Below are 12852 nucleotides of genomic sequence, written 5' to 3' on the forward strand. Positions count from 1 at the left end.
TGTGACATAGATATTTTTACGTAAGAGCTTAAAGATGCAGCAACCAAAGGTAGACAGCAGATATCGAAACTGAACCACTTCTTTTCTATGATATCATATATTTTCCTCAAGGTGTAACTCTTCCTGGGCAGATTCTTTCAACCGATCAGCAGCTTTTGCAACCTGCAAACAATTGAAGAAAAAATGGGCTCAAAGGTCAATTTTGGAAGGCCTGCCTGGGGTTAGGCTAAAAACTTGCAGGTTCCCCTGGTCTAATGTGAGGCTGTACTCTCGTAATTTTTCGAGCAATTGGTCATATTTGCGTTTAGGCGTTGCTGTAGGAAGTGTTGCGTCGATGCAATTAATGCAAAAAAACAAGCAAAAAACAATGAGACACATCAAAGCAAAACCAAAGATTACCTCAGATGTCCAGTTTGTTCTTGCAGTTGCAACAAGTAAAAGTATGGTTTGTAATACAACTCCAATGATCATCCCCCACCAAATTCCCTGAGAAACCCGCCATGAATTTTCTCCCGTGTAAACATGCGAAGTACCAAAATTCGTGCCAGAATTCAAAAACTGCAAAACTTACAGCTACTCCTAAGCTTGTTTTGAATCCAAGAATGCATCCAATGGGCAAACCAATGATATAGTAAGTGGCCAGGTTAATATAAGCTACCACAGCTTGCCATCCACTACCAATGGCAACACCTGAAAGATGAGAAGACATTCATTCCTAATTCCTACCAAAACGTCTTCTCAAGTACTAGGAAATGAATCATCCATGTTACCTGATAGTATAGGTTGAATTCCATTTAAGAAAACAGAGATGGCAAGTAGTGGAGTCAAATCAGACACTGCTTCAATGACTTGCGAATCACTTGTGAAAAGTTTACTCAATCCAACCCTGAATATAAGCACGATTGTGCTGAAGAGTATGCTGATTATGGTACTTGTTGTGTTAACTATGATGACTGAGAGCTGGGCTACCCTAGGATGACCTGCACCGAGCTCATTACTGACTCGAATGCTGCAATCGCCACAAAAGAAAATTTAAAACAGAGATTAAGAGGAAGACTTTTAGATGATGAAAGAAACCAGAAATTGTCACCTGGCCGCAGCTGCTATTCCCAGCATAAATTGCATATCCCAGTTCAAGTAATTCATGCTGTTATTTAGAGGGAACAAGTGAGAACTGGTACATTTAAAGTTGAAGAAACCAAGAGATTTTCTGGATTTTACCATATAGAAATAGAGTCCAGAGAGATGGTTGGATTAGGGAGTAGGCCTGAGATAAACACAAGACCTTGGAAATACCATATTTCCAAGCTGCATCAAACAATAAGACAATTATAAGGAACAAGAAAGAAGGATTGAACAGATGTTTGATTTTCCAGTGTACCATTACCATAACATAACCGCAGAAGCCACGGTTAGCTTAAAATAAGGCCATATCCCTTTGAAAGCACTAGAAGAGAAACCAGTCCAAGTTTCTTTGCAAGATGGACTGAATCTAATGTAAATCCCTTGAACAATGACTAACAGCCACCAAGAAAAACTAAGCGTTAGAGCCGCCCCAAGAAGTCCATAGTCAAAAACATAAACAACGAGCCAGTTTAGCAGAACATGCAAGAAGAATACTCCTACAGCCATGTAGGCCAAAGGGTTAACAATGTTTTGAGCTTGAAGGAATCTTTGCATGGGACAGCTAATTGCAAATGCGTAGAGTTGAGGGATGAGCCCGCGAGCGAAAACTTGGCCTTGTGCAGCAATGGTATGTGATTGACCTATGATTTTAAGCGCTGGCCCTGAAAACCAATACAGGAATGTGATAATTACAGCTGCTCCAATGTGCATTACTATTGCTCTCTGGCAAATGATTCCCATTGCTCCATATTGCTTCGCTCCGTAAGCTTGTCCACATACCGTTTGAACTGCACTTGCCATCCCTAGCTACGAACATAACACAACATTAAACATCTTTAAGTAATATATGTTTGTTGATTATTGAAACTTCAAATTTCAAGGGAGTTGCTCTAATTTATCCTGCAAAGCTAGAAGAGTTAAGATTGTTCCTATATATACCATGACACCATAAGCAAGACCTTGAATTCCGACACTTGCAACAGAGGCAGCAGCCAGCTCAAGTGCACCTAAATGCCCAGTAAACACAAGGGTGACAAAGCTGAGCATGTAATTGAACAGCAAGACTATGATAGAAGCACCGGAGAGATGCCAGAGAAGTTTCGACTCCCATGCTATGAGTCGAGGGTACCACCGGACAGCCACAGGCCCCTGTTCCAAAAATTCTTCGATTTCAGCTGCTGACAAATCTGGAATCTGTGCGTGAGAGTCAAGCCCAAGCAACAATGGCTGGTACTCTTCGGAAGCCATGCTATGAAATTTTTCACAATCTTTCACCACCTTTGCTGGCTAATATGTGGAGTTCAAACAAGGAAAACGAATGACAGGTGAAGCTGGAGAGTGAAATAATGCAACTAACATTCTTGGTCGATGCCTCTGCTGGTGGTTGGGGGGCGTGGGGACTGAACTCTCTTTTTTTTTTTAAGAGATGACCTGCTAGTAGTGTCTTTTTTGAGTGAAGTCAAATAAAATGCATGGGACTTTCATAATTTCATCACGTAAAATTAGCTAGCTATATACTCCCTCCGCCCCATATCAATACGCGAGCTGAGCTTATGTTTTCACACGTATTAAAAATATATATTTAGGAAAGTAAATTTAAGAACGGAATTTTTCATTCTATCCTTGTTTAATGAAGATTTTAATAGGATAAAATAATTTACAAATAGTTAATGGTATTAATTTATATGGGTAAATTGGTAAAAGAATAGGATAGATGACATTAAATATGAAAACTAGTATATATTTGGGACGGATGAAAAAAAAAACATAGCATAAATGAGTGAGACTGAGGGAGTATCATTTTATCTATGAGCTGAAATATAAAAAAAAAATGCTACATGTACATAGAAGTTACACATTGAGTTACATATTACGTTTGAGATTACAAAATTATCCTTCCATTTTATTTAAAAAAAAACTCTTTCAAAAATACATTAAAGATAGTTATGTAATTTCAAGTCCAACGTATAACCATCCGTGTACATGTAGCATTCCAAAGTAAAATTATATAATTTGGGGGAAAAAAAGTTCATCGTTTCACTGTCATTAAAAAAAAAATTTCTTCGTTTGACAAAGAAAGATTAGCATATCAAGCTGAAGGATTAATTCATTTAGAAACACAGTCGAGTGATGTTAAAAGAACGACTTCATTGTATAATTTTTTTAAAATAAATCAATAAAATAATAATTATATAATTATTAACTGGATTTTGCCAAACCTCGAATTCTTTTAACTTTGGTCGATCAATTTAAACTTAATTTTTCTATTATAGCATAATATTTTTATATTATTAAGATTTTATTGATTAATTATTTTTAAAAAATTTAATTTCAATCCAACCAAAAAAAATCTAGCTCAATACCACTCACATATGGTCAAAATGATGATGTGTCGAACATCATAGTATGACTGATAAATAAGGACCAAAATATAAAACACATGACTTGCAAAACTATATAACCGACACCCCCACACGAAGGTGTGCAGTGTCTTCGGCACATACTAACGTCGTGTTTTTTGGGGAAAAAAACTAAAATAAAATGAAAAGCAATCGTCGGTTTCTGTAGTCACCTAAGCATATCATGCACCCACTCTGCAGATTGCATGGTCATGATTGGGCCACATACAATTTACATGTGGGCTCACATGAAAATTGACCATTCATGGCCATGAAAAATTACCCCTTCTCTAGGTCGAAGTACCCCATGCGGACCTTCGTGCAGTGCATCGAAAAGGGAAAATTGTATGTATCACTACTTGTAAAATTTCGAGTTTGCTAATAATATTATATGAAAGTTTTTTGAGTTAATTATCTCTTATGATTCAAAATTTATAGCATACACACCTCTTTTAGCTAAAAAATGACAAAAATACTCTTGCTTAAATAAATAATTAAATTATTTTTTTTTATAATTCTATATTTAATTAAATAAAATAATCAAATTTTAGTTAAATAACGATGAAAATTATATATAATTATTTTATATTAATATTTGTTATACGTTAAATATATGTTAATAGTAAATTGTATTATTACATTAAATTAAGTAATAAGTTTAATTATTTTTAAATAAAATTTAATATTTAAATTAATTAAAGTGATTGTATAAATAAACTTAATTGAAAATATAAGTTAATGCATTGTTGTTTTAATTTAAATTTTTAATAAAGGGAGATAAAATAGTTTATTAAAGTCATTTAAGGGCATTTTAGTCATTTTTTAGTTAAAAAAGTGTGTATTGTACGTATCTAGAATCACAAGGGACCACTAACTCAAAAAACTTTCATAGTAGGTCATCTACAAATCCGAGATTTCACAAAGTGATATATCTCATTTCCCTTATTACAAAACTAAGACCTAATTTTAATTAATTGTTTTTTAATTTTTTTTTTGAAAGACCAAAATAAGTAAATTTGGGTTACCGATTTCGCAATTTCCCTGGAACAAGCCAACAACATTCCTGACATTCTTATTTGTATTTGATAAGCATGGAAAAACCTGATAACACAAGGAACAGTCAAGAAGGTGAAGCCGCATTTTCTTCATGCAAATTGCAAACAACAGAATACATCTTACGGTTCCGATAATGTCAATTATTTCTACAAAGGATAAGGTTCCATTGTATGATATACATGGTAATCATCTGGAGGAGAGCTTCAAATGATCATAAGCTAACTAGATAAACAGATTACATACCATCATTGGCCTAAAACAGTATGTAAAAAATTGTCTGACCAAGACCAACGGAGAATATTTTGGTCTACAAAAAACATTCAGCATAGTTTTCACAATTGGCTACAAGTCATCAGTAATGAAGTGAACCGGCGGTTGGAATCCCATTTAAGATGCTTCTGGAGTCCTTCCGGTTCATATGATCATCACAGCTATTGCCACTATTGGAGAGCTGGTGTGTCTGGATAGTGTTAGGAAGATCTAGGCCCTCTTTACCCATCTGCTGCACTTCAAGAGGGGAGAGAATTTTGATATACCAGACGTTGTTCACAAATTCCCTGGAGTTGAAAAAGGTTAACTCTATTAATGACGTTCAGTAGGTGGTAATCAAATAACATTTTTGGAGTCCATCTCAAAGGTGCATGAGTTTGCAGCATATGTACAAATGTTTAGGTCAAACAGAATGCTAAAAGCAAGAGAGAAATGTAAGAAGAGAAGAGCTTACTGCCAAGGGTCATCACCGAGGAGAAGGACATCATGCTCTCGGTCAACAAATACAAGCTGCCAGCCTGATCTCTGAGGGTCCTCCAACAGGCCTTCAAGTCCAAACATGCGAGCAAGCTCACTCCGCAGCTCATGGTAGCTGCTAAATTTGGAGATATCGAATGACCGTCCAAAGGACCCTGACTTGTGAACCTGAAAGTTACACATAAAAATCAATAGAGTATTGCTACAAAAATAGTTGCATCATTCAAACGGGAAAGAAACCAATCACTCTGAGAGCAAAAAGCATGGATAGCCATGTATGCCACCATGTGCACCCCTGAATGTGATATCAGAAAATTTATGGTGGCCAAATGACCCTATAAACACATGTAACATAGGTCGGTTCATCAGATAAAGGAAACATAAATGGTTCACGAACTTAAAGACATGATTCTCTTAACCTTAAAGAAACAGCATCTCAGATTCTCGGTAAAACGGCAGTGTTACATGGAGTTGGAACTAAAATAAATTTTTCACACAGGAGCCTTTGCGAGAAAAGGTCGAGGGAATAATGCCAATCCTTCAACATGCGCATATCATTATGAGAAGCCAAGATCATGTCCACTTCTCAAATTTTCTTACAGAGAAAAGCGCCAAACTCGAACAAAGATCAGAATCAAAGAAATTTAACATATTAGCACACCTATAGTGTTTAAGTGTTGCTTCCCCAGACCCACAAGAAACGGGTGTTATCAAAATAGTTGAGAAATACGTGGGAAAAAAACATGCTTATTCACCTTCACGAAGGTTCCATGTGATGGGGTTGTTTGATCCACATTTTCTGAGTGTAAATAACCTGATTCAACGACACAACTTGAGGTTGTCATGTCGGAGTTAAGAGGAAAGTTGGTGCCTGCAGCACTTGCGAATGCAGGGGGTGCGTATGGCAATGATAGTGATTCATTCTCATTGCCAGTGTTTCTAAGGGTTGACATGTCACTTCTCATTATCGCCGATGTGTCTGTACTAACTCCAAACAACAAATTATTATGGGTATCTGTCGCACCATGGAAATCTGGAAATTCTCTACCAGGAAACGGCGGCAACAAGGCTGAAAGGTCAGAGACCTTGGAATGAGATATCATCAATTCTTCTGGATGGGGCACTCCAAATTGAGAAACCTTAGAAGGAAATTGAGGGTCTAACGCAACTCGTTTTGAAGATGACGAAGGTGAGACTATAGGACTGGGACCAAGCAGGTTCACTTGGTGGGATGCTCCTTCACGGGAAAAGGAACTTAGAAAACTCTGCATGGAAGAATTATTAGATGAAGTCATATGGTTACCAATGATATCTGTGAAGTTCTGTAGCTGGCTTGTTGCCGACAAGGTCTGCAAAGGTGAGAGCTGAGGCTCAGAGGTCAAACCCATTTGCAAGCCACTTGGTATGGTTTTTTTGGTCTGTTCCTCTTGAAATTGTGGATGCAGTTGCTGAGATTGCTGAAGCAGTTGTTGCTGCTGATGATGATCATTAAATGGCTGACGGAGCTGCAACTGTTGCTGCAAAATTTGAGCCTGAGAAATAACATTGTTTTCTGGAAAGTTAGGAAGAAAATTCTGTTGAGAATGGGACTGTTGCTGGACTTGATTCTGTATCAGTGAAGCAGAAATATTTGGAATATTTTGCTGGAATTGCAGCAATGGCTGATTGGTAAGTTTACTGGGATCAAATGACCCTGCCTCCTGAAGTGGAGCTGCCGCCATCACTTGGTAGGCATCAGGTTGTAAGCCAAGTATGGAAGTATCGAGCCTTGGTTGCATCCAGGGAGATGCACCAAATCCCTGGAAATTTAGCGAGTGAATCCCTTGATCTCCCATACCCCCACGAAGCCATGCAAGTGAAGTATTCATGCTCGTATCACCGTCTCTAAGACCTGAATGGCACAAAATTAACACTTAAAAGGAGCGTATCAAAATATAAATTAAACATGAAGAAAATGAACAATTTTCTCAATCAACTATCATAAACCGAACCAGGGAAGAAAGGAAGACCAGACGGCCATGGTCGTTTCAATCTGAGGGAGAATGGAGAAGGGTACATGGGAAAAGTCGTCAGAGGTTCAACCTCCCACAAAGAAACTCTAGGTTGCTTCTCCCCAGCAGTTGACTCATCCCACCCCACCTGAATAGAAAATGCAGGATACATATGTTCAAAATCAAAATTCTCAACAATTTTAAGACAACACAGAAAAGATGCACAACTGTCCTATGGAAAGCTACATAGGATACACATAGAAGACAAGTTGATTCGCTAAGGCCCCTTGAGGCTAAGGCCCCAGCTGATTTCATGATTTTGGGGCTACTTTAAGTCTCAACAATACCAAGGAGCCGTTCAATAAAAAGAACACAAGCACCCACTCATGAGACCATAAACCAGCACCATAGTCCACAACAATCACAGCTTTAATTATCACCAGTGTTTCTAGTTCTACAATAGGGGAAAACATAAACAAGAAAATGACAAAAAGAACCAATTCAGGAGAACTTTAAAAGGGATTTCTAGATTAAAAAGAGGCAGTGGACAAAAGAGGACTCTTTGTTCAAGGACATCGAATAGATTAAGCAAGGGATTTCAGAAGCTGAAGCAGCACAGTTAGTGACATCAGATTCTGTGATCTAACTTCTGCCTTCACAAAGCGGGTCTTGGTCTGGCATTTTGTCTTCGTCTCAGTAGCAGAGACAACAAAAGAGAAAAGGCAATGAATATACCTTCACCGAACGCCAATGTGAATTCGGCCAGCGAACAGGATCCAAATCGCTTATGCTGGTAATTGTACCCATGTACCTATGTTCGAACGAACAAAAATTCAGTAGTGTGCATACCACTTCATCCATCCATGAGTGATTGAGTATACACAACCTTAATATTTTGAAGTGACTGCAGAAATATTTTCACATATTCGCCTAAATCTTTGATATTCAGTATTGAACCCTGAAGAATTAGAATTTTCGCAATCCATGATGCGTCAGGTTTTGCTTTCCAAAGTAAAAATGATTGAAGGCACAGTGATGCCTTTGCTTCTAAAGTATGAGAATAAGGTTTAAATCGCATGTTTTTTTAAAGTTGATATGCTTTGGAAAACAATGAACCAGCTTGTTTTGAAAAAATACCGAGGAAATATATGATGACATAATGAGGTCACAACAAGTTTCAAAGCACAACCCAACCCATTTCCCATAAATATGCATAAAACTTAGATTTTATTTTTTGAAGAATGAAAAAAGTAATAATGCCAATTACCGATGGAATATATATTCGAAAGGTAAAATTATATTTTTAAAAAGTGCAACCAGATTAAAATATTTTCACTCAAATAAAAAGCTTTAGGATTATGTTTATACACAAAAGAGAGTGTTCAGAAAAACATAATGTACAGATTCAAAATGCGCAAGTTTGAAAAAAAATGAGGATGGAGATCAAAAAGAGGACTTCTTTCTCATTTGCTGCATGCATTTAATATGCAGGAAGCTTTAGACATACCGACGGACACTGGACTCCTCTGTTTCAAAAAGCATCCGAAAGCGCATCCCCACAGAAACTCGGGTGTGATAAACTGCTTTGGCATACTTCGCCAGAGGTATCACAAACTCGGAAGGACTAGCCCTGAGAATAGAATAACCAAACATGTGAAGGAGCAAGTTACCTAAAATAATAAAATTAAGAAACACACCTTGGATTATAAAAGATAGTGAAACGACTATTTGTTGCGGCAGCATGGGCAGCTGCTGCAAGAAGCCCAATGTGCATACTGTCGCTTGACAGAACAGACGAAGGCATAATAGTCTGGGAACGATTAGCACGCCGAATCCCCAAGAGCAACTGATTATTTTCATTCCTGATAAAGGAGTAAAATAGAGTCAAAACGGCAAAAACCAAGAAAAAAAAAATTTGAAGAAGAAGAAGAAGAAGAAAAGGATATAGCAACAAAGTTATAAGGTTGTCTAGGTTAGAGTGATAAGATTACGAAATCATACCATGATTACCAAGTTATTGGATATGATGAGAGAGATTATGAGATGAATAAAACTATGTGTGGAGCTGTTGATTAGCCTTGTGATGATAATATGATCAAGTGATAAATAACCATTCACCTTCCAAACGACATTATCAACCCCATTCCAAAATAATTGAGACCAAAGTTGTATGTTAAACCTCTTTGCTATATTAATCTAGGTTATTGAAATTAACAACTAAACAGAAAGCTCGGAGTCGAAAGCAGAAACAAAGCATTATCATGAAAAAGCTCCTTAAGCTTATCTCTACGGAGCACGAAAAATCCAGAAAACATACCAAATGAATATAACAGAATCTCCAGCAACAATTCTCTTTGCACTCACAAAAACACTCCATCCTGTAGTAAGGAGATGTCTCTTTGGCTGACCTGTACATGTGAACCAATCTATAAGCAATTTCAGAATGAAATTCCACCAAGAAAAATTCGTCAACATATTTGGCATGCAGGTGCCATTATGTCAGCATCCCATCACTCATCAGTAGCCCCCATAACTGTAACCTCAATAATAAAATGCTGACAGAACACTACAACCTACTCAATTAATCAAATCCATCAAAAAAATGTACTCTTGTCAGAATGTCCAAAATGTGTGTCACACCGAAAAATTAGTAATGTCCATCCAACAAACGTGAATGCGGCTAAACTCTCCTCAGATGTTCTTATCAAATCAAATATGTTCAACATCATTTGTTAATTATTCAAAGCACAATCAACTCATACATTGTTCAATAACAATTGAGATTGAGCTCTATTTCCCGCTCTTTGTCAAACTCAAACACATGTGCAAACACACATCAACCTCGAAAATCATAATTTTACGATGTGGATCACCATGTAATAAAATTAGCATTCCATTCTTTAACAACAGTTACTATAAAAACATTGAAGCGGTTTGGGACAAACCATTCTTGAAACAAACCTCGGAAGATATGCCTGAACTTCCATTCATTGCCATGAAGATCTTTTGCAATTAATTCTTGTGCAGGAGGTGTCAGCGAGTAATCCTGAAAATACATTTATAAATTAAACCAACAAGGTCCGCAATTAATAAAAAATTCAAGGAAAACCAGTAAATAAAAGTACTGATGAAACCTACAAGAGGAGGAAAAACTTTCTCAGCTGCTCGGCGAGGAACAGAGAATCCTCCATGAGTGCTGGTATCACTAGCTGTCAATGTTTTACAGAAAGAGTTGGTTGGCTGTTTGCTCGGTGAGCCAAGTTCTGCCGGCAGCAGGCATATGTCCTTTTGGTCTTGCTAACCAAAATTGAAAGGTTAGTAGTTATTGACCAACAGTAACTAGATAGAATTCATAAATGCTAAGTTTAAGTGTAATACAGGGCTAAGCGGTTGCAAAGTCATCTGCGCATATACTTCTTCTGTTTCAACATCAGCCTGCAATATAGCGAATTTAGGTCATTAATAAAAAATAGTGTTGGTCAAAAGTAGAAACATAATAAAAAGTGACATACATGCATTGTAACATTGTGAAGCTGGCAGATAAGTTGTGGTGACAAGCCAGGATAGTTAGGGATAGTTGCATCTACTTCCTTGTTCGTCGAGGCAGTAACCTATATACAAATCACTGATCAAATTTACAATATGGGCACAATAGTTTTACGAGCATCGTCATTCTAAAATAATAATTGGAATCTCATGCGCGAAATTATTTTCAACCAGCTGAAGCTTTCGTAAAAAAGTGTCCTACGAGCTTGGTAATATGTGTTCCAACAGCGACTGAATGTCAGAATCACATTGATTAGTCTGTGTATTGGGAAAAACAACTTGCTACTAGTGTTCCATATTTCCAACTTTGTAAAGGTGCAGGCACAATTCAACGGGAGACATATCAGCAAATTGTTGGGAAATTGACATATTGGCTATACCACGGATAACTAAATTGCGTAAAAAGTTAAAGGGAAAAAATAGAAGAACAAATAAGTTTAAAAAGATAAATATTGGGAAAAGGTAATAAATAAGAAATAAAAAAGTTTCAGAAAAAAATTCCATTCCTTTGCAAAATTGAAATCATCAGCTTTCCGTCGAAGTCTTGTTGGATATTAATAATGTGATCATTGATCTTTTAATAGACACTGAATCTTAAGATGTATTGATTTATGAATTTATGAATCCCTTTTATTACGTCATTACTATCATGTATTGATTGACTTGATAAGTACTTCAACATAAAATATTTTCATTTAAACTTTTAGCTCATCAATTGACAAGTGGATCAATGACGATTACAATATTAGGTAACCCTGGCATATATTTAATCCACTAAGACATGCTTGCAAGTAATATCACTGTCTTTTTAACATAGTCAAACCTCATTTTCAAAGATGGTAGATTCTTTCCGTTTTTTTACTACATTCTCAAGTTCCTTAACTAATGAAATCTCATTTTTGCAGTGGACCAATTCGTCAACATACCGCCTAGTCATCTTTTATTATCCAGATGACACCAGGCCTTTAGTGGAATTGATGCTACTAAACCACCAGCTTTATTTTTGGAACGTAAGAGATGCTTAAATGTAATTTTAAGTGATTGGATTGGAATGCCCTCACACTCCATTACCTTTGATGTTTGGTAGTTAATCTGTTAAATAAAATTAAAACATTACTTACAGGTTATAAATGTTTTGAAATTTAAAAATATGAAGAATTTAACAAAAAGGAAGTTGAAAAAACCGCAACTGTTCCGTGGTCTTTCCATGGGAATTGGAACTGCGTTATTGTGCCAGTTTCGCCTAACCATGGTAACTATCAACTAAACTAACTACAGAAACTACCAACCCCACCATTGATTCATTCCATGAAAATCATATTGACTAGCCAATACTACATAAAATTCATTTCTTTATTGAACCATAGAAGTTGCTGGATGAAATTGTAAGAAACCTGCTCGCTATGTCCTTGAGGAAAATACACAACACGACTCCCCATTTGTGGAAGCGATACCAGGGGACCTGCACAGGCGTGCCACAGCTCCGAATTCAAGCATTTCCTCTCCTCTACCAGTCACATAAGAAGCACACATATAAAAAATACTGCAAATAAAGCTAAATGAATATCGTCTGAAACAAATAAAAACAACAATGAAACCAGCAGACCTTCCCCCGGCTGCATATCAAAGCCCGACGTGGAAGACGAAGAAGATAACTTCATATTCCAAATAAAAAGACAACTGCCAGAACCCAAGAAACAATAGCCCTAAAAACAAAAGGGCTTCATGAAAAATCATATACTTGGAAAGGTATAAGACCTGAAACCCCCACTTCACCCCACCCCACCTCGCTCCCTAAACGAACAAAAAGAACCAACTTTTTCATCCAAACTCACACGAGCCGCCCATCACTCTCCAGTTTATGACGTCTCTAGCTCAAACAATGGGAAAAGGAGAAATGAAGCAGGTTACAACCACCAAAAACTTCACCAGGGCTTCAAGGAAAACAAAAAGTAAAGCAGATCTTGAAGTTTTTACAGCAAGTTTGA

General features: G+C 37.0%; 2 protein-coding genes across 3 annotated transcripts; both read right to left on the reverse strand.

Moving 5' to 3' along the window:
- Positions 1 to 23: 23 nt before the first annotated feature.
- LOC140891207 (protein DETOXIFICATION 41) lies at positions 24 to 2428 on the reverse strand. Of its 2 annotated transcripts, XM_073299578.1 has the most exons (9): positions 2205 to 2428; positions 2065 to 2132; positions 1388 to 1932; positions 1222 to 1308; positions 1091 to 1147; positions 771 to 1009; positions 572 to 690; positions 400 to 486; positions 24 to 162 (listed from the first exon to the last, which is right to left on the reverse strand). In XM_073299578.1, exons 1-9 carry the CDS (start codon positions 2371 to 2373, stop codon positions 94 to 96), a joined length of 1440 nt encoding a protein of 479 aa, XP_073155679.1. In that variant the 5' UTR covers positions 2374 to 2428; the 3' UTR covers positions 24 to 93. The 2 variants fall into 2 exon arrangements, with proteins under 2 accessions (XP_073155679.1, XP_073155678.1); XM_073299577.1 differs by having other exon boundaries at positions 2065 to 2428.
- Positions 2429 to 4648: 2220 nt separating this feature from the next.
- Positions 4649 to 12570, reverse strand: LOC140887379 (auxin response factor 6-like). Its single transcript, XM_073294600.1, has 14 exons — positions 12471 to 12570; positions 12259 to 12371; positions 10831 to 10929; positions 10697 to 10753; positions 10457 to 10615; positions 10280 to 10364; positions 9636 to 9726; positions 9016 to 9180; positions 8826 to 8948; positions 8054 to 8129; positions 7319 to 7466; positions 6083 to 7218; positions 5305 to 5495; positions 4649 to 5137 (listed from the first exon to the last, which is right to left on the reverse strand). The coding sequence occupies exons 1-14, from the start codon at positions 12523 to 12525 to the stop codon at positions 4933 to 4935; spliced, it is 2703 nt and encodes a 900-aa protein (XP_073150701.1). The 5' UTR covers positions 12526 to 12570; the 3' UTR covers positions 4649 to 4932.
- Between the last annotated feature and the right edge of the window lie 282 nt (positions 12571 to 12852).

This window comes from Henckelia pumila, chromosome 3 (genome assembly GCF_033568475.1).
Source record: "Henckelia pumila isolate YLH828 chromosome 3, ASM3356847v2, whole genome shotgun sequence".
NCBI lineage: Eukaryota > Viridiplantae > Streptophyta > Magnoliopsida > Lamiales > Gesneriaceae > Henckelia > Henckelia pumila.